Genomic DNA, 21,513 nt, shown 5'->3' on the forward strand with positions numbered 1-21,513 from the left:
ATAAATTTTGATTTGTTAAAGGTACCACCTGCTGGTTAAATCAACTGATTTTTACAGTCATCCTTCAGCAGTTCATCTCTGGTACCACAGGTCCCAGTGACCTGCCCTTACCTTCAGCATCTGCCCTCCACAGCAGGCAGACAGGCCCTTCAATCTCCCAGCTGCACCAAACTCACTCCCAGTCTCCAGCCCTTTCCTGGGCAGATTTAGCTGAATCTGTTCATGAAGGCAATCCTACTACCAATGTGTGCAATCTTTCTCCTCAGGAAGACCACTGAGCAGTGACACCAACTGAAGTCAGCAACAGGATTTATTAAAACAGCATTAAAAACAGCACAAAAGCTTTATTTTCACTAAAGGCAGAAGGTACGACTGAGGCTGCAGTTCAGCTCAGTAATTCATACAGAAGTTCATCTTGTACTGGGGTAAAAACACAACAAACACTTTGATCACAAAACACCAAGCTATGATCAGGAGTATATTCACTCCAGCAGTTATGTTTTGTACAGAAAGAAATAGTTGGGTTAACCTCTAGCCCTGTTATTCAGTACTGCCACTGTTCTTCATAGGCCATAAGCTTTGTAGTGAATTTTCAAGGGCTCGGGATGTGTCACTTCTGTTTTGCCTTAACTTTTCTTGGCCTGCTTGTAGCTTTGGTTTAATTGGTTTAGGTGTGACTACAATTTCTGTAACTGGTCAGGTATGTATATCCCCTCTGTTTTAGTTTTGTTTGTGTGTGGTACAACCACAGTTTTGCATAGACAGCAGTAAAAAGCAGCTGCTCTGTATAGAATATTTACCACTAATGCAGTAACTTTGTAGAGAGAAATACAACAGCCTGGTACCACAGCAGAGGACTGGAGAAGTGGAGACACAGGATGTGGCATGGAAGAGTAGAGGCACAGGATGAGAAATGGGGCACAGGCTTGGCACCTGAGACCATGGCCATAAACAAATCACCAATGGTCAACAAAGAAATGCAGACCTGGAGCTGGACAAAATTGGCTTCAGAAAGAACAAAGAAATAGTACCTAATACCCATTAAAAAACAACAAACAAACAAACTATATATAGCAAAAACTCAGATGCAATGTGGAACTGCAGACCAATGAAGAAAAGAGATGGGTTTAAAGTTGTTTTACCAAACATACTGAAATGACCCCAGGTGGATCCTACAGGAAAGAAAAAAGGAAAGGAGGGAAGGAGGGAAGGAGGAAAGGAAAGAAAGAAATCAACATGATGAACCTCATACCTCTCCCAGGTAAGGACTCCAGATGCTGACAATTTGCTCTAACACCTACTACTACCAGAATAAAATCAGCAGCCTCGAAACCCAGAGAAGTAGACAGGTGAACGTAACACCAGAAAGAGGGACAGAAACCAAGAACTAAAGGTATGACAGTTTTAACTGCATTATTATTCTTTATTTTTCTGTAATAATTGAATCTGGACTAACCATGATTAGACTTCCAAAAATTCAGTTATGCTAAGAATAAATTGTTTGCTGTATAAAAACGCGCTGCCTTTTTGGCCGCGAACAAGGTTCTGAGTGTAACACTTTGTCTGGACATGCAGTCTCCACATCACAGTAAATAAATCCAGATTAAAATGTTGTTTTATTCTAAACAGGTGTTGCCAGTCTTTCCAGAACAAAGGAAAAAAAAACCCATAAACCCTTGTTTTTCCAAATAGTTCAGCAGAAATATGATCACACACCCACACCTGACCCAGATCAAATTTGAATCATTGGGTGACCCAGCATTAATGATTCTGGAGCCATGGCCAGAAGACTACAGAAGCCAGATCTGTAAAGTGGGAGCATTTATACAGAGCCAACAAAATTACTAGAAAATCACCTTGAAGGGATTATGGGCTCAAAAACTGCTAAGACTTTCTCTTCATCAAATACATCAGGGTTTAGAAAGCAATGGCAAAGAATTCATGTAGCAGAAAAGCAAGAGAGAAACAAAAAAAAGAGCTACCTTGAAATCACTGGAAAATTACTGAGTGAGAACATTCTCTGGCAAAAGCAACTACAGATGGTAGGAAAGGGAAAAGCAAATACTTGAAAAGTTCCACTGATTTTTTTGTTGTTGTCTTTCACTGATTTTTTTTCAATTAGACCCCAGTTACTGGGGCAATAAAAAACCAGATGTTTTTCAGTTGAAAATGAAGATGGGGTGATTACTGTGACAGTGTCTCTCCTGTATTGTCACTTTTCTGGGTTATCCCAGACACCTCTACAAACCAAGCACTCTATTCCCTTCCTGTCACACTCTTCCCTCATGGTGGAATGGCCTTCCCATAGACAAATAAAAGACTTTTTCATGTGCTGTACTACAACTACACTTGCACATAACACCCATATACCAAGGTGTCCTCTGGAATGTTTCCTTAATTTCTAAGGAAGGCCTGTTGTTTGCTTCCCTTGACTAAGCTTTCTGGTAATACAGAATATCCTGAACAGAAAGAGACCCACAAGGATCACAGAGTCCAATTCCTGAGTCAACAAAAGCCCTCTGATGTATGGATCAGGTCTTTTTTTCCACTGCTGATACCCTCAGCACTGAAAAACCAGTAACAGTAAAGCAGGTCATCACGAAAAGATTAATGAGAAAGAAGATGTGGACAATTGATCTGCTAAGCCATTAAAGAGATATTATGACCTTTCCAAATGCAGTTCTCGCCTATACACGAGGTGTAAAATAACTAGAAAAGGAAGGGAGATGATAAAACATCAGAAATAGGTAACAAAATATGTTCGAGACAGGTATTAACCTATCAGGAGTATAATCATGCAACAGATAGGAATTGTCATTTGACATTGTCAGGTCATCCACAATCTTAAAATTCAGGTTCTGTAATTGCACCCATGCTGTAAATAGCCTGTAGTTAAGGAACTACGTGTACAACTCAGTGCTGTCTAGCAAACAGACTGCTAGTCAACATAGCATTACCATCTCTCTTCAGAGAAGGCAGTGCTTGATGGGACCCAAGAGAGTCGTGTTCTGAGCCTAGCTTCACTCCTCGCCAGTTCTCAGATCTTGCCTTGTGTCTCCACTGCAGTTTCTCATCTCATCCTTACACTTTCTTACTCTGTGCCCAATCTCTCAGCAAGGAGTACTTAGTACTCAACTGTACTTCCAAGAGCTTAGTAAAATTACCCACCAGGCATTATGAAAAATAGAGTGCTCCTGGCTTAGGCACAATCAAATAGCTGGTCCCCATCTCTTCAACACAGAGAGCATCACCATCTGTATAGCAGCTAGAAATTCAATACTGCAAATTCCTGTGAGGCTTTTAAACACCAGTGTAGCCTTAATTACAATACAATGATCAGGTGAGTGTCAATCATATTTTATATTCTCAAATGGAAAATATGTTTAAACCAAATCTTTCTGTGATTAATACAAAGCATTTTATTGAACAGGCAGAACTGGGACCAAGAGATGTGCATGTGCCTGACAGAGGAAAACTTTTAAGCTGAAGGTCTTGTACTGTGAGACAAATAGAAACGGTTTCTGCTGAATGCAGGAACAGAAATGTACACGGCAAAGATTGCAAGTAAAAATAATTTTTTAATTCTTTAGAGGCAATGGTTTCTCTTCACTTCTATAAATTAAAAGCTCTGAAGTTTTCTACAAGAAATATTATTTTCATTATTTTTCTGTCCCAAATCCTGAGACCATTAAAAAGATTCTCCTCATTTTGCAAATCTATATGCAGGCAGAACTGCTATTTATCTTCACAATACACAGTACATCAGAAAAAACACCCCTTGTCTCAGAATGGACTTCAGTTGCAAGTAAGTGTTAGAAATTATCACTCATTTATTAAAATCAATGATAATGAGCCCATCTGGAGTTGTTAATTGGTTGTAGGCATAGTGTCAAGTTCCTGAGATGCAAAACCAGTTCATTATCAACACTCAGTGAGCAATGTCTTTAATGGTAACAACTCTTGAGAAATCTTGCTTTGCACTTACAAGAAATCAAATGCAAGAAAGGCTCTCAAAGCCCATGAGGAAAATGACAGCTACTCACATTTCACCGAACACCAGAACTGGCAAAAATCTTCCCTTTCAAACTCTAACTTCAATGACTCATCACAAAACAGCTCAATCAGCAAAGCTCATACATCTGGTAGCAATGTGGTGCTACAGCTAAAGCCCTCCTCAGCCAGCAGCTCACAGACCCAACTTCTTCCAGCATCACTCTCACCCAAGGGGAAAGAATTCCTTCAACACAGCCTTAAATCAGACCAGGTATTGACAGGGCCTTATTTGAGACAGGGGGAGTTCATACCTCATGGAGTTACTGGTTCAACAGACCTTGCTGCACTGATTTACACCAAGTTTATGTTTTCAGACTTATCCTTGCAAACAGAAAGACAAGGAGCATGATTGCTCTCATATGCTTCAGTAAAAGTGCAGTGCATAGGATCCACCGTTTCTGCAGACCTCTGTGGATGATAAACACCAGAACAAAGGTGATAACAAGCAACCAAGAAAGCGGTAACATCAAGCATTGCTACAGTCATGCTGGCGGGAAACATTTATCCACTGCCTTATCTTTCTCTCATTTTATACTGATGTTGAAGTATCACTGACATCTCCTATAGCAGTTGTTTTTACAGTATAGTTACCTCCACACTTTTGCACAGGAAATGCAAATTTATCTTCAGCAGACCAAACAGAAAGCCTCTTAGATATCTTACCGGACATTGCTCAGACTGAACTGTGATATGCTTTTCTGAGGAATAGAGAGAGATGTATGCTCATTCAGGAACTACATAACCACATAGACTGCATGAACAAAATGCCTAATCACTTCTCACAGAAAGTAAATATATGAAGCTTGCCACCACTTTTTTCCCTGAAGTCACGTGTTCTGCTAAAGTCATACACAACTCTATCTAGCTTTCCTTTCACAAAAGGAAAAGATTACGGTAGAATTTTGCTGACTGTTCCTTTGAATTCCAGAGGTCAGAGGGTCTGTACGCAAGCTCAAATCTGCAAAAACAACAATACAATAAATACAATAAACCCATGCAAAAATTCACTGTAAGAACGGTCTTGGAAGAAATCTGAGTAACCAGAACAGCTGAACTGTGTTTATCAGTCACTCACCTAGGATCTTCAGGTCATTCTAGAGATACAAAAGCAGTTCATGAAACTGAGAAAAGCTCGCTCTTCTGGACATATATTGCAGCTCATCAAATGTTTGAATCAGTGCTTTACCTCGCTCCTCCTTCTGTATCACGGGTTGCTCCTGGACAGACACTGCAGACACACAACACTTCTTGCAAGCTGTTAGTCAAATACAACCACAGCTCTTTATGAGTAGCTGGCTCACGGTCATGTGTCTTCCATGTGAACAGGATGGAAGGGGAATGTCCATCCTAAGTACTGACCTTTGGAAACCACAGAGAGCTGCAGAACCCAGTGCTGTGCCACACAAAGCCAGCGCTGGGTGAGACAGCTGAGACTCCAAAGCAGAACAGCTGTCTCAGCACAGCTATGAAGGCAGCTGAGTTAATTAGCTGTGACCTGCTCATCCGAAACTAACTCGGTACTTTCACAGAGAGCTGGCAACTTTTAACCCTGCACAAACAATTCCACTAAGTCTCATTAGGAGTTTTTCAAATGTTTTTCTAGTCGGCACAGAAAGTAGATAACATTTGTTTAATTATTCCTACAGCTTCCTCAAGGACCACACTACTAAGGTCTACTAAAATATCAAAGCAACTTTCATTGTCAAATGCCCTTACTGACATATCTCATGTGCTTTATTAAAAGACAAACCTATAATGTTCTTCAAGACTCTTACACAAATATGAGCAGCCTTATGTAGAAGTAAACTCTATCAAGCACTTCTACTTGAGGAGGTAGATCTTAAGTACTTGTAGAAATAATAATACTTCCAACCAGAAGCTGAGAGAACTGAAGGAAAGCACTACTATATGTATTTCATATTAGCACCTTTTCAAGTCTTCTAAATCTTGCATAAAACAGTTCAGTAACTACAACTCAGTAAGGCTTCACATGGCTAGATAATGGTTATTCTGGGATGAGTGACCTTTGAGTCATTTTTTGGGTTTTGTTTCTTTTAAATTAAATAGATTATCAAAACTGATGACAGCATCTTCATGATTCATTATATTCCTCACATCATCCCCAAAGCTAACTTCTTTTTAAACAAAATCATTTGGTGAAAATGTGTCATAGGTTACAATTTGAAGCTGGTCTAGCTGTTAGATTGTGAAATCACAGAGATAAAACAAGTATATTTCAATGCATACAAATAGTCCAATTAGCTTCAGAGAATTAATCTGATGTACAAAATCAAACTGCAATACAGCTTTAATGAAGAAAACCTTCATGACAATCAGTCTACTGTCCAATTCATAGACAATTATTTATTTGTGCATATGCATCACTAGATTGGCAAGGGAAGCTGATAATGAACATTCTGAAGGTCACCATGCATCTCTCATTACAAGAACCTAGTTTTATTTTCTTGCAATTTTGCCCTAACCTTGAACCATTTCAACTAAAAAGTTTCACAGCATACACCAAATCAAGATGAAGGTATTTTTATTAATAATTATAGATAAAAACATTAATCTATATTAAACACCTATATCTTGTTTGGAGTACATTAAACCCCCCCAACTGGCTAGCTTTCTTCCATGGGTTCTAGACGTTCAAGCAGAGACTTGAGATTCTGAAAGCTTTTGAATAAGCTTTTTTTAAATCCCAAGAAATCTGTTAAGAGTCTGGACCTTTCCAGAGCTTGGAGGACACAGCTTTGTGCATGCTCAAGAGAAGCAGATTTATCATCTCAGTTTCCCCACGGTTCCATTTGTGCAGGACATGCTGCAGAGAGGCTCAACAGGAGCTTCCTTGTAGCCACTGGCTCTTCTGAGTTAAGCTCTCTTTAGTGTCCATAGGCCTCTTACAGTGAATGACCTCCAGATGGGTCCAAGTTGCCTGAGCTGATGCAGAGATAAAAAGAAGAATATATTGGGTCAGTTAAGTAAGGGAGAAAGAAGCCTGCAGGCATCTGGCAGGGCACTGGTAGAACTGCACAAGGAAAGCAGTAGAGAGAGCAGGGAACAGAAGAATTTGATGAAGAAGGGTGAAATGAGGAGTCATGAAGGACTCAAGAGTGAAGAAACCAGAGTGCAAACTGGGCACTGCCTGTCTGAGGAGCAGCTGGGTAATAGCCAAGCATGGGAGTTTTGAGATGCTGGCAACAAAGTGGCCACCAGCATCTTGGGCTCTAAGAACAGAGGCAGAGCCAGGAGATCCAGGGAAGGATTGCCCTCTACTCAGCTTTCAGTAGAGCATTTCTGGAATACTGCAGCCAGGTATTAGCTCCACAGTGCAGAAAAGTCACTAGGGAGCTGGAGGGAGTACAGGGAAGCATCACTGGGACAGCGGGGCTGGAGCACCCTGCCTGTGTGGAAAGACTGGGGAGAGACTGCTTTGGGGGACCAAAAAACCAGCCCCAGTGCCAGTGGAAAATGCCAATGGGCTGTCCAGAGAAGCTCTGTGCACTTCACCTTTGTCGGTTTACAAGACCAAACTGGGTAAAAGCCAGAAGTAACCTGATCTGATCCTGAAGCTGTCTCTGGGATGAGCAGGAGGCTGGACTCAGGGATGCTGACATCTCTTCAGCCCGAGTTATCCGCTGATCCTACAAACTGGGCACGGCAAGGGCAGCCAGAGCAGGACAGAACAACCTTCAGCAGCCATCAGGATATTCTATCCTGGGTTCTATCACAACACCAGGGCTTCCCACACCACCAGCCCTATCAGCATCTCAGCCTGCCCTTGCTACTCTACTGCAACCTTCTTCATCAAACACAAGGCCCAAGCAGGACAAGCCTTCAGTCACAAAATTAAAATTTCACTGGTAGCTCATGGGCGGTGGGAAGGACATAAAATTCTCCTTTCAGCTTCCGTGGCTTAAGGACCTTGAATATTACCCTCATGGCATACAAGCCATTCAGGCTGCAAAGTTCATCTCTCAGAGAAAACCATGATGGCAAAGCCACAGACGCCCAACAATCCGCAGGAAGAGGACAGGCCTGGCGTGGGCACGGCAGCGTGCTGAAAGGCAGATCCCCAATCCCTCCACCGCAGGTACCACGGGCAGGGGCACTGCTTTGCCCATGCAGGGATTTACCCAGAGCCGGGTGCAGGTAGCATCTCCTGCTTTGCTAAAGGCCTGAAAGAGAGAGCGGCTGTGCCGCAGCCCAGCAGAGCGCACGCCTGCCCGCCTGCTCCGTCACCCCAGCGCAGGGACACCCCAGCAGAGAGACCCGACCCCGGGGAAACACAGCGGGGAGCGAACAGCACCAGCTCCATCCCTCCGGCTTCCTCTCCCCTGGCGGCCCCTCCCCGCTCCCTCCCTCCGCCCCACGCCCCGCGCTGTGCCCGGCCGAGCCCCGCGGGCGGGGGCGATGGCTGCGCGGCGGGCGGTACCTGGACAGCGAGTCCCCGCTGGGCGGCCGCGCCGCCGCCCGCCCGGCGCCGAGGCTCTCGCAGCTGGAGCTGCCCTCCATGGCGGGCGCTGTCCCGCGTCCCTCAGCGCCGCGGCCGGCGCCCCGCGGGCCGGCAGGCGGCCATGCTGGCCCGGCGTGCCGCGCGGGGGGCGGGCCGAGGCGGGGACAGCGCTGAGGGGCCGCGCCTCGGCCGGGGCGTGAGGGCGCGCCGCGCTCTGCCGGTCTGTCCTCCGGGGAGCCGAGGGAAGGTGGCAGCTCCCGGCCTCCATCCCCGGAGTCGTTAATAAGAGCAAAGAAATGGTCTCTCTCTCTCAAGCATCCCTCTTGAAGTCAGCTCACCTGCTTTAGGCTTTCCAGGTGGGTTGTGTGCCCACAGTTAAGAGTTTGTCATCGCCCTGTGGCTCGGGAATCCTGGCTGAGGCTGTCCCTCGGTGGGGCGAGCGGGGCTGCGGGAGGTGCCGGGCACAGTCCCACGGTCAGGGCTGCGGGCGCTGGCACGGAGCCTCTGTGCAGTGTCCCACGGAAAGCTCCAATGATCCATGGCCATCTGTGTCCCGAGGCTTTGCAGGCACAGTTCGGGATCAAGGGTTCTGCAGGAAGAGCCCTGCTACGCCCAGTCCTTGAAGCGATCGGAGAGCGGGAGAAAAGCTCTTGGCGTTGCTTGCAAAGACTGAGGGACTGCATCTAATGCCGCCCATATCAAGGGTGCAGATGTCTTTCAAATGTTCAGCTGTTTTGGCAAGCATCTCACGAGGCAAAAAGAATGAACCATGGGGGATGTGTTAGGGGTGGGGTGGATTTCCAGAAAGGCCTGCTTGTTGGTAAAGAGCATCTGATGTCAGGAGCAGCCATCCAGGATTTTCCTGCTTTAAATACTACCTCAAAACAGGATAAACCCTATATCTTCTAAACATTTGTGTACTCTGTGGCTGTAGAATGGTTACCAAAACGTCATCCCTCTTCATGCTCCAAGGAGTAAATTAGTTGATGTGTTTCTCTCTTGTTTCCCATTTTGTTCCTGTCATCAGAAGTCATGCAGGAGGCTGAAGCAGGTTTGGAGCATCCCTACCTGGGACTGCATGATCCAGCTGTGAAACTGCCTGAGTTGCTCTTTCCTTTAGTCTCTATCAGCTGCTATTGAGAAAGGTTGATGTAGGATGGTTTTGAAGCAAGTTTAAACTTGAAAATGCAGCTTTGTTGAAGCAGGGTTTATTTTTGTATTTTTCATTTGATCTTCTGAGTAGAAAGTTTCCAGATTGACAAATGAGTTTTGGAATGTTTCAGCCTGGAAAAATGAGTTTGTGGGGGCTTCTCTAAAATGAAAACTCTGCTTTATGGTTAAAAGTGAGATCCTTGTTTGAAAAATAAGCTAATTGCTAGTGGTTTATTGCAGCGTTAAAATCCAAACAAAATGCCTCGTAGCCATTACGGTTGGAAGATCCATAGACCTGTGCTGATTTTTTTTCCGAATATAAAATTATTTTAAATGTTCATCTTTTTTCCTCCCCTGTGGTTAGGGGCAATGAATGTTTTAGAAGCACAGTTAATAAAAGCAGAGGTATGAATGGCATACTGTCTCTCTGCCTCTTCTGTTTATCTTTCCATCCACACCTGTGTCCAGCGAGCAGATGGTGTCCTCTGTGGGGCCGTGTGGGCAGGGGGTGCTGTGGCAGCAGTACTTCAGCATCTTTGCTAAGCAGTCAGGCAGTTCCTGGTATCCTTTTCCCGCTGGTGCCCTCTCTTCCCAGCCTTTCCAGGGATGGAGTTCCTGGTGGTAGTAACCCTTGGGAGAGTTCAGCGCTGTAGAGCCTAGCACAAAGCAGTGCATATCTCCCTTTCAAATACTACCAAATAGCCTTGTGGTGAGTTGGTATTACCTCTATTCCCTCTGCTAAGCTTAGTTTGATAGAGGTGCAGTTGTTTTAAAAAAAAAGTCAAGTAGGAATAAAAACAATATATAAACCTCCATTGCTATGTGAAAGTATTAGAGTGCCTTCCTTTCTTCCTAATTTGCTATTGATGTGGCATCTCTAAGTAGTTTATTGATGAAGTGCTCTATTTGCTTTACACTGCCCTGTTTTGTTCTTGGCCTTATCCCCAGGGCCTGTGAAACCCTTTAGAAATTCCCACTGGTGCTTTGTAAATGAGAACAAAGCTAATCACCTCCTGCATCTCTCCTGCTGCTGAAAGAAACTAGCAGTCTGCTCAGTGAGTCTTTCTGCTCAACAATGCCACACTTTCAAAGTCAGTCAGAATATTCTCTCTGTGAAATTCGTTACCTCAGGGCTCTTAAAAGTGAAGGAGAATTAAATAAAGGCCTGACATTACCAAAACCAATTAAGGGCAATTCACAAGACTGTTGTATAACTGATGCAAAATAAGTGTAGTCAGTCTGTTAACCTACTTTTTCTTGCCACATCCCCTACCATTATTTTACAAGTATCATCATTTGGGTTTGGTTGTTTTTTTTAATGAGGGAATGTTCTGTTGTTTTGTGATTTCAACACAGGAAACAGTAAAATAAAATGAACATCATGGATAAGTAATAAAATTATCTATGTTCATCTTTAATGCTGTGTGGCTGGCACAGCTGAGAGATATCTGAAAGAGAGAATGATAAGGAACTTCCTGGAATCAAAGGTGTAAAAGATTAATTCCAAGTAAAAGGCAAGCAGATATCCTCTTATACTTGCTGAAATTGTATGTGGTTGTAGCCTATACAAAGTAAAAAAATACATAGCCCCAGGCTTTCTTAGGTGTTTAGAGGCTGTCAAAGCTGTGGTGAGCACAGCACAAAGAGAATAATTTTATGTACCGTGTAAAACATGATTAAGTGAGGGGAAGTAAGACTTTTCCTTCAGTCCTTCTGGGTGAAAGTGAGATACTATTTGTATCCATTGTACTTAAACTATGTGTCTGTTGAATTAAGGACTTTCTAGCTCGGTAAGTACATGTGGTCCATACATCTGCTATATCAATGTGCCAGATGTTATGAATCCAGATGTTCTTATTTGTGGATTAGTTCCTCAGCTTTGCTGCTGCACAGCCAAACACAGGTCTGTTGTGTCTCACACTGTGAGCATAGGGCTCATCAAAGCCAGGGACAATCACACATCCTGACATCCTGGCACAACCTTTTTCAGGGGTCTCATGGGGATGTTTGGCCATGGTCTGTGAATGCTTGACCAAATGTCCCTGGAGCAGAGGAGGAATCATGCTTCTACAGTGGTCAAAGTGTAGACCATCAAGCAGGATCATATACTCAAATAATCCACTCTGAGAAAGCTGAGCAGAACCCTGCTGCAGTCTTTGTCATAACCTGTCCTTACATGGTACAGCTCATCAGACATTCCCCTCGCTCCCCCTCTCCCATCACACAAGTCATCCCATGGTTGAAAGGCCTATAAATAATAAGGGAGTCAGAACCCTTATCCCTTCTGAAAATGATCGCCTTGTCCCTTTTACTCCAATCACAACATTAAAATCTTATCCGTCCTAAAACTAGCTCACTTTGCTGCAGCTTTATGGATCTCCCATATTTTTGCCACTATATTGATATGTTCCTGTGCTCTCTTAGCATGTTAAATGGTTCATGGCAAAGGCAGCTTCACACACTGTGCCTTCTCTAGTCTAGTCCTCATCAATGAGTCCAAAAAATTTGCAGCATGACTCAGTCCCATAATTGTTCTGAAAACCACACAGCCAGAGACACTCTTGTCTCTCCTTTGATTCACTAAAATGGTTCTGAGATTTATTACATTTTCTTGTCTTCTTGATCTACAGCTTCAGGGCAGTGGGCAGCCGATAAAAGAGTCTCAGTGCCTGGGGAAGGGCGGATTGTCGCTGGTGAGATCCCACTGTGATGTATGATCATCAAATCACACTGGAGGTGGCATGTGTTCCTTTTGTCAAGCCCCATCAGCTGATAAAGTATGAGGTCAGAAACAGCAAGAGCTTTGGCACAGGCAGAGAGGTTGAAGAAGAACAACTTGCTGTAGCTGTGATTTGGAGCTAGAGCTGCTTGTGGTTGCAAGAACATCTGTTACAAGATGGTCACAGGGTACATGCACAGATTTGGTCCTGCTGATGCATAATGCCTGTGCTGTTGAAGTTGGAAACTAGTCAAAACAAAGAGAGGGACTTCGGACTTACAGCTACACTCAAATTGTCACTGTGCTTCCAAGGTTACTCTACTCCTGGTTAACCTGATCAAAATGGTCACCTCAGCTCACCCACAGCGTGGTTCTGTGCTGGCTATGATGGCACCCTGGCAGTGCTTTTGCCTTGCACCCCCTCTGTGTTTGACAGAGGCAGAAGCTAATGATCAGTGACCCTTTAACACTGTTTTTTGGTCACTTGTTTTTTATTTTTTATGCAGTCATGTATGTATTGATTCAAGGTGCTACAGACGTGGGGCTCTGCACTCAACCTGGACCTAATCTTGTACACTATAGTTTGTTACCTGTTTATGAAGCACTTTGGATGGGCACACTGTTTTGTTCTTCCTGCTGCTCCATCTGTGTACTGCTTTCTTATCCTCACTCCCACCACCAGCTCCTGGCTGCCCACAGAACAGTCAGGCATTAAATATGCCACAGGCTAATGAGTACATCAGGTTCCATCCCAGTGTGTGCTCAATGTGCACAGTTGCTGGAATCAGCCAATTCACCTGGCTTTTAATTGCCTGATGCTTTTAATTCTTGGTGGGCTGTGCATCACTGCAGTGCTCCATAGCCTGTGTTTGCTCACAGCTGTGTTGTCTGCAGCACAGACTGTAGTGCAGAGCAGACAGGGAGCCTGAGGGCTCTGGGCACCTGGAGAGCTGCAGGCCTCAGGCTCTAGGGGCAGGACTTCCACTGCATGCTGCAGAACACACAAATCAATTTTTTGTGTCAATTCAAATAAAGTATCTTTTTTCCCTGAAGGACTAAATACATCACAGCAGCTGTCTGGCTGTCTACAGGTTGGGGCTGTTGCACTCCAGCAGCTCCTTGGCATCTGTGGAATGGTCTTCAATCTGGCAAACATGAAGTAAGAAAGAATTACTCACAGGAGGTAAATTTGAAATTTCTGACACTTGTTAAACCATTACTGTGGAAATAAATGCCTTTCCACAAGTTGTAGGGTGATCAGGCGGGAAGGAAAGATGTGGGAGTAAGAATTGGTTTGGTATTGTCAGACATTAGGAGGGTGTCTCAAGTCTCAGCACTTGCAGTCTCTGAGATGGGAAAAGGTGTTCACATGGAGGAGAAAAGTCTTTGTACCTCTTAGATGTCAAATTTGTGTTTTACAGTTCTGATTTATACACCAATTTGCAAGCAAATATTCATTTTAAATTAAGTAATTTTATGTCTACATTGTCTGAAATAGTACTGTCTGTATTGCCTGTGTGCACACAAACTCCTTAAAGTGAGATTTTAATCTGCAGCTGCTATATTTAATAGCTACAATTAGGGAAATGGTTAAGAATACTTGATTTTATTGCATTTATACTTCCTTTTCTTTTAAGGAAGATGCACATTTGTGGTAGTGTTTTAATGAAATACAATAAAATGTTGATGGTAAGATCTGGGGATGATATTAAAAATGAGAAGGACATTTCTAGACTATAAAACACAGTAGAAATTAATTCCTTTTGTTTTCCCTTTTATTTACCTTGATGGCTCAAATTTCCATGTGGAAAGCTCATACTTTCTTTTAAAAGCAACAGGGTATTATGCTCTAGTGATGAAAGGGTGGGGGAGTTGGAAGCTTAACAGTGAGTGCAGTAAAAATTAAATATTTGAGAGTGTTTGATTGTCTGCTCTGTGTAAGTTACCTGTCTGCAGTGTGTGAGCTGTAGAAAATGTTCAGAAAGCTACTGAAGACACATTAAGCCCATGGATTCAATGAGAGAAGAATCTTACTGTCATTTCCAATTTAACTAAAATTTGGAAAAGGCAGATCACAGAGCCTTAAGGGGGCCGGAGGAGAACAGGCTAAATATTGCAGAGATGAGGCAAGACTGCTCCAGAATGGACTGGTTCTGTTATGAGCAGAAGCCAATTTGCTCCACCTGGCTCCATGGCCAGCATCCCACAGACCACTTTTTGTTTTAGCAATGTGGACCTACCCATGGAGTTGTTTCTCTCTGACTCCAGGACCATTACACCCAGTATAGGATGCTGGGCAATGCTTCTAGGAGCACCAGACAGCTGGGAAGGGGAATGTGTGCTTCTCCCAAGAAGGTAGTAGTGGGTGGCTAGTCAGGGAAGTGCACAACTGCAGGAGCCTGCAGTGTCCTACAAGTGGTCTCAGATTCTAATTTTGACACAAGCTGAAAGCACTAGTTGCTGTTACTGTTCTCCTAGGCATGAACAGCACTGCCCTGCTCTTGAAACTGGCTTTAGATCATGAAGGGAGAAGATGGCTTTTATCCATTCTACTACCTCTTTGATAGAGGAATACATAAATCTGTGTTGTATTGATCAAAGCAATGCATGAAAGAAATATTTTGGATGCAATGCCACGTGTTCCAAAAGTTGGGAAATGCCTGGTTCTCAAATTTCCCAGTATAATCTAAAGGGATCCCACTCAGACATCCCATCTCAGTGCTGGATGCAGGAGAGGTTCAGGACAAAAACCATAAAGGAACTGTGCAATTAAAAATCAGTTTTATGCTTGCACATAAGTGCAGGCTTCACAAGCAACACCAAACATGCCACTTCTGGTACAGTTCAGCATTTGGATATCAACTGCTTTTACCCTGTGCTGAAACATAAGCTCTTGCAGTTTTTAAAGGCCAAAATTAAGCATTAATTATCTTACATGAATGTAATAAGTTACCTTACTGTTATCTACAGTGAGTCACCTCTGAACCTTCAGTATGGGTAACTTGGAGACTTTGATGATCTTGATGCCCTTATTCTGCTTGTGCACGTCAGTCTGATTTGGCTCTGGGATGTTTGAAAAGGATTGCTGTTTCATGTGTTTGCCTCAAAAGATAAGGAGAAGGAGCACAATCCAGTATCCTCTTTCCTGCCCTTGAAGTACAAGGGCCTCAGGTCCCTGCAGTTTGGGAGATTAAGAGGGACACACACTGCTGATGGTGAGTGTATGAAGGAAGATGCCAGCCCTCATTTCTTAGCTGGGAAATTTTTGACCCTAACAAGGAAGAAGAAGTGAGTTTTGGTGCTGGATATGTTTGCACTGCTATGGAGGGAGAACAAAGAAGCCCAAGGCAACTGTTCTTTTTTCTCCCCCTGCTCAGGGATGGCATCTCTCAGTCTGTCATGGGGGCCCCAGGGTGGTGTGACAGGATGGTGACATGAAGCACAGTCCTCCACCATCTCCCAGCTGCAGCTGCTCTGGCAGCTGAGCTGTGTCTCTGTGCAATGTCTGCTGCTGCTCTGCCAACAGGTTCAGCCCATCCTCAGTGGTGCTGACAGACAAGCTCAGGTGCTTCGGGAGCAGAGACAGTTTGGAGGCTGATGCTTTGGCTGGGACACGTTTGCTTTGGCCAACTCTGCTACAAAAGCAACTGCAGAGAGCAGAGGTACTTTGTGGTGTTGGCAGTGCCTGAAGTCAGCAGGAATTCAGAATGAGCCCTGACTTGAACCATCAGCATGTGCTCATAGCTCTCTCAATGCTTCATTCTGGAGTGTTGCCAATGTGCTTTCCAACCTAAAGAAACTGAGAAGTTTAACAATCAATGTCTCAACCAAAGCAGAGAGGAATTTCCAAGTCAAAGATACTTTTTTACCCCAAGGACATTCCCCGTGCAGAGTACGAATATGTGCTTCCAAAAAAATGGAGGTCTGATCCCTTCCCAGCAAAGGATCACAAGGGTCCATTGTAGAAGCAAGGGTTAAGTAACCCCAATATAGGATGGACCAGTGTCCCAAGTAAGAGATGTTAATTCACTTTTAGAAAGGAAAAGAGGGAAAGGAGAGAAATGTCCTTGTTCTGCTCCAGCATTCTTCATGGATAAGATATAAAGCCTTTGGCTGTATGAACATGTTGCTCAATAACCTGAATATATCTTAGCTCAGTGCACATTGTAAAAATACTTGTACAATGTTCTAGGGAGCACATTCCCACTCTCATTAAACCTAACACAAACCCGAATACATTTCAAATTTATACTATAATGACAGTGAAGATGAATAAAGTTATTTTCTTCACTGTGGGGCTTGTGAAGTCACAAATAATGCAGCTGTTTTAGGTGATGGGCAGCCTAGGAAGTCAGGGATCTGTTTGCTCAGAATGAGGTTTGCTGTTACAAAGAATTTTCCTTTATTCTCTAAGGATGATATAAATTGCTACTAGGTCCAATTAACTGTTTCAGTGATGACATCTTTCAGAGAAATAGGCTGGAAGAGTAGAAGAGAAATATATAATGAGTGAGGTTTTCGCCTTTGCTCTGCCCTTTCTATAATGAATAAAATAAGAACGAGTAGTGAAGAAGAATAATCCATAAAACTCCCAAGTGCAGTTGGAAGAGATGTTCCCTCATGCAGAAAAGAGCCATCGGTCTGCCTTCTAAAGATGTTTTCAGAAGCACTGGACCTGGTATTTTGAGAGGATGATGCTGGAGACAGAAGGGCCTGAAGCCAGAGTGCAGCCACAGCACAGAGCAGAGTGGCTGCCCTGGACAGAGCTCTGGTGCCTGAGGGCAGTTGCTGCAGGCTGTGAGCCACAGCTTAGCCCAGGTCCCCAAAGCTGTCTCAGCTGTGCAGAATAGCTCGCTATCAGGAGCATGCCAAGGTGTCTTAAGACATCTTTAGCCCTGTTTGTGGAGCTGCAAGTTTCTCAGTTCAGTAAAAATCTGATTTAATGTCATAATCTCTCTGAGAAAGACTCTCAATTTCTCCCCTTGCAGCTAAGGCACTGAATTTACTTGAATCCTTCATTAAGCTTTCCTCCAGAAAGCACCCGCTGGCCTGAAAATCTCTCCAAGGGTGTTTCTGTTTCAGACTTGCCTTTTCCTAAAAGGTTATAAAGTTCCCTGTTTGGGGAACTTAAGAGCTCTGATTCTTGGTACAAGGCAAATTTAACAGCAGTGACCACCCCTGGCTGCCCAAGAGAGCTGAGAAGAGGCCATGGGAAGCACCTCTGCTATTGACAAGTTAACCCATAGCCCAGTGTGGAGGGATGAATTGAAACCACCAGCCAAGGTGCTTGCCTTCTACTTCCCAGAGAGGAATCCTGAGCCAGCTCTTTTGTCCACGTTAGGGACTGTTCATCAGAATTTGAAATTGTGAACTTTATATCACTGTTTTCTACTGCAGAATGGCATGCTCTTCACCCATCTGATAAGAATCATCCAGCATCTTTGTGTATAAATCTCTTAGGTCATGCCTGCATTTCCCTGCTATTGTTCTACGAGTCTCCTTCCGGTGACTAAAGATGGGAAACATCTTCTTTAATATCGAGTGTCTTGCAGCTTTGAAGCTGTGCTGCACAACAAAGACAGACAAACATTTAATTCTCCCCTAATCCTTTAAATACCTTTACAAGCACATGGCGTTCACACGCTGTTAAGCCCCTCTCCTGTAGCAGCTGTACATCTTCTTTTAACTCTGCCTCTAAAGCCTGCAGCTCCAGCTGGGGTGCAACAGGAGCCCGTGGTACCGTCATCCTGTGGTGGCTGTCCTTCTGGGTGGTATGGAGAGGGATGGTTTTCCATAATAAAGCAATCATCTGGATTGAATTGCAGATACCTAATCCTCTCACAAGGTACTCCTGTTTAGTTCTGTGAAGTGAACAAAGACATCAACTTAGACATGCTCTGGGCTGGATTCGGGTATCTCTGAGAGCTTCTGATCATTCCTGTGATTAGCCAGCCTGATCTGGTAACTTTAATACAAAAGTGCAAGCACAGGATCAAAATCTTTTTCTTCAGGAAAGGGAGCTGAAATAGAAGATTTCTTTAACATCACTTCCCAGGAAAACATCTGAAGGAGCAGACATGGGACAAATCCATCTCTCTCAAACCTCCTGCTGTTTTTTTATGGTGTAGAAGCAGAGTGGGATTTGAATAGCTGCCTTACAGGATGGGAAGTGGGCTGGGATGCATTGCTGTTCATATGAATTGGTAAGTATTAATTGACTTAAGCCCCACAAAACAATTTTTTTTTACTCTTTTCTTCCTCAACATGGAAACTTTTCACTTGTTTTCAATAGTTTTGCTGCCTTTCTCTGAGGACCCACAAAAACATTTATTCTGTTCCTCTGGCTGAAGACAGATAAGCACACCAGCATCATTTCTTACAGCTGCTTAAGCAGGTCCTGAGGACTTTCAGACCCCATACCCTCCTCAGACAGTCCATCCTCATATTTTCCTTCCTGTAAAAAAATTCCACCTGGCATCTAACCCAAAGCCATGATTTCTTGGCCTGTAGAGGTCATTATGGAAAATACCAAGTCTTTTCCCCTGGCAGCAATAATCTGTTTGTTCAAAGATTCTCTTTCCTTTCCCTACTCACATCTCCTCTTCTTCAGGCTAAAGAACCTTCATTCTTCTCTATTTATTTTCTAGACTTCTGTTTATTTGCATTGCTTGCAAATAAACTGGACTACATCATATTACCAGGGTGGCACTATTCTACAAGCTAAAATCTGAGTGCCAGACATCATCCTTTAGATCAATGAGAGCATGGGAGCTGGGCTTTGGGCTCCTTATCGAAAATCTTGCCTTTTATCAAAGGTTGTAAAAGCCTGGTGAAAGCATTCTCTGATGAAAGCTTAGATAATTTAATAAAAAGTAGCATTTCTGGAGCTAATCTGTCATCCAAGTGCACAGCTACGCTGTGCTGCAGTGTTGGTGGCCATTGGGAAATTTTTCTTTATTGCACACTCTCACTTGCTGAAAGCTAAAACCGATCTAATAGCAGGAGGCTTTGGAGGCACAGTAAAGTGTATAAAAAGACTCAATTCTAAATTTTGTGAAAGAAAACCAAAAGGGGAAGCCAAAATAGGCCACTACTGAGGGTTAAAAAGACAGATGTAACAAAAGAATATTTCTGAGGTTTTGTGCTGTTTTGTGCACTTGAGTCACTAATAAAAAGACTATATTCAATGTTGAGAAACTAATGAAATGTTCTTCAGGAAGGGTTTTTTTATTCCATTTTTAAAATGATTTACTTCTTTAAACAGTACTATCTTGTTATCTGTTGAAAGCTTCTCTTTGTAACCTTCCAAAGCACTCCAGATATTTTCTGTGAGGTTTTAAACTCCCCAGTATAAACAGATGGTGCATTGGTATTTGTGTGTCAGAAGCTAGCAGTTTACATGGCAAAACACACTAGATTAAGTCTTTGGTATTGGAGGGAAAATTAATGAGTAAGATTATCATGTGATGGCTTTACTCTAGTAAGATACATACAATTAATCCAGACCAGTATGGCTATAATAGCATAAAGATGCCATGTAACTATGGGCAAACTCTTTGTTTAGTGGATTTGTTACTTAGACAAAGGGAAAAGTTGGCTTTCAGGGAGTGTTATGCATGAAATCCTGATTTTAGTTATACTAATGCAGTTAACTTGCAGCTCCCATGTGAAGGGGGATACCACATAGCCCTGCAGCTTTGGTCAGGCTTTTGGAAACACACATGGGGTTCTACCTCTGCTGTAGACATCCTGTGAGCCTGGTTATCCAACAGACCAAGGCTTACATGTTCACACTAATGAAATCAGTGAGAGTACAACAGGTTTCTTTACACTGATTTTAACTTGCTGTACAGTTAGGTTATTCATAGAGGTACTATGAATAACATTATGCTAGCTAGAAGTCTTGCTGAAGGACAAGTAATGTGGAGAAAAAGCACAATCCTTAAGAGAAGGAACTCAGAAAAGGAATAAACATTCATTGGCAAAGCTGTTGTGTAGATTGGGTTATATTGCCCAATGCATGTATTCTTAGATATTTTTCAGTATTTACCTTCAAGACATTGCTAAATTTCAGGAATCAAATAATATGGCATGTACCTTCTGACACATTTCTACTTTTAAAACTGCATTTTGGAAAAACTCATCAGCCTCCTTCTCAAGTAAATTTGAAGAGATGCAGCCAAATTACTAAGTCCCATATACGTTTTTCCTTGAAAAAGTTACATGTCTTTCACTGATGGAAATTTCATTGATATATGAATTATACTCATATATTGACCTGACTGTTATGTGTGCCTTCTTGTTCATAAAATCAGCTTATGGAACTAACCCTGTAGGCCACATCTACAAGAAGGAGCTTTCCATATAGTATCCTTAAACAATACAACAATAATTTCTAATAAATATTTCTCAGCAGACTTCTTCAGAAACTATTAAATTTTAATTTTATTAAAATTTAATTTTTTAAAGAAAGTTTTAGGCCTCTAGATTTGAACTTCCCTGTTGTACTTAATGGCCAACTAAGCAGAAAAGGCGACTTGAATACATTCCCTGGTTTTATTTTTACCATGACACTCCAATATAATGGTATCAAGGACAAACCCTGCCCTTACATGACATCCAGAGACCTTCACAACAGCCAGAAGCTTTACCTTTCATCTCAAATTGACATTGAGGAATAGTTTTGCCACCAGATCTGTTAACTTCAACAGGAGTGCATGGAGGCACCTATGCTCAGCATTTCACCCAAACACTTAACAGCATCACAGGGTTTTTCCCATGTTCCTGGGCAAGAAGGATAAAACAGAGCAACTGTGTCCTGTAGAACAAGGCAGACCAGTCAGCCAGAGTAAAAACATGTCAGACAGCCCTCCAGAAAAAATGTAGATAGAGCATCTTTGTTGTCTGAAGCTGTGTACAGGAATGCACCGCTCTGGGGAGAGGGAGCTGCTCACCAGGCACAAGGCAGTGCAGGCAAGCTGGGCTTTATCCCTGCTGCTCTGGGAGGCTCAGGCTGCCTCTGCCACTGCTTGTCTGCCACCCAGCCGTGGTACCCAGGCACACAGCACACCAGCCACAGAAATCCACACCTGTCCACCCACAAAGGAGTCCCTTGCTGGGTGCTCACTCC

The 21,513-nt window shown here is 43.2% G+C and overlaps 1 protein-coding gene and 1 long non-coding RNA gene across 2 annotated transcripts in view; both read right to left on the reverse strand.

Moving 5' to 3' along the window:
- MTMR2 (myotubularin related protein 2) overlaps window positions 1-8,662 on the reverse strand; it is a 63,177-nt gene extending 54,515 nt beyond the window's left edge. The window contains exon 1 of the mRNA XM_056484507.1: window positions 8,492-8,662. Coding sequence (XP_056340482.1) covers window positions 8,492-8,571 — 80 coding nt within the window. The 5' untranslated portion in view covers window positions 8,572-8,662. The remainder of the gene's footprint in view (window positions 1-8,491) is intronic.
- LOC130249609 (uncharacterized) lies at window positions 6,332-8,482 on the reverse strand. The gene is made up of 2 exons (XR_008839826.1): window positions 7,612-8,482; window positions 6,332-6,996 (listed from the first exon to the last, which is right to left on the reverse strand). It is a non-coding gene; the product is annotated as an uncharacterized LOC130249609 (long non-coding RNA).
- Window positions 8,663-21,513: the final 12,851 nt, after the last annotated feature.

This window comes from Oenanthe melanoleuca, chromosome 1 (genome assembly GCF_029582105.1).
Source record: "Oenanthe melanoleuca isolate GR-GAL-2019-014 chromosome 1, OMel1.0, whole genome shotgun sequence".
NCBI lineage: Eukaryota > Metazoa > Chordata > Aves > Passeriformes > Muscicapidae > Oenanthe > Oenanthe melanoleuca.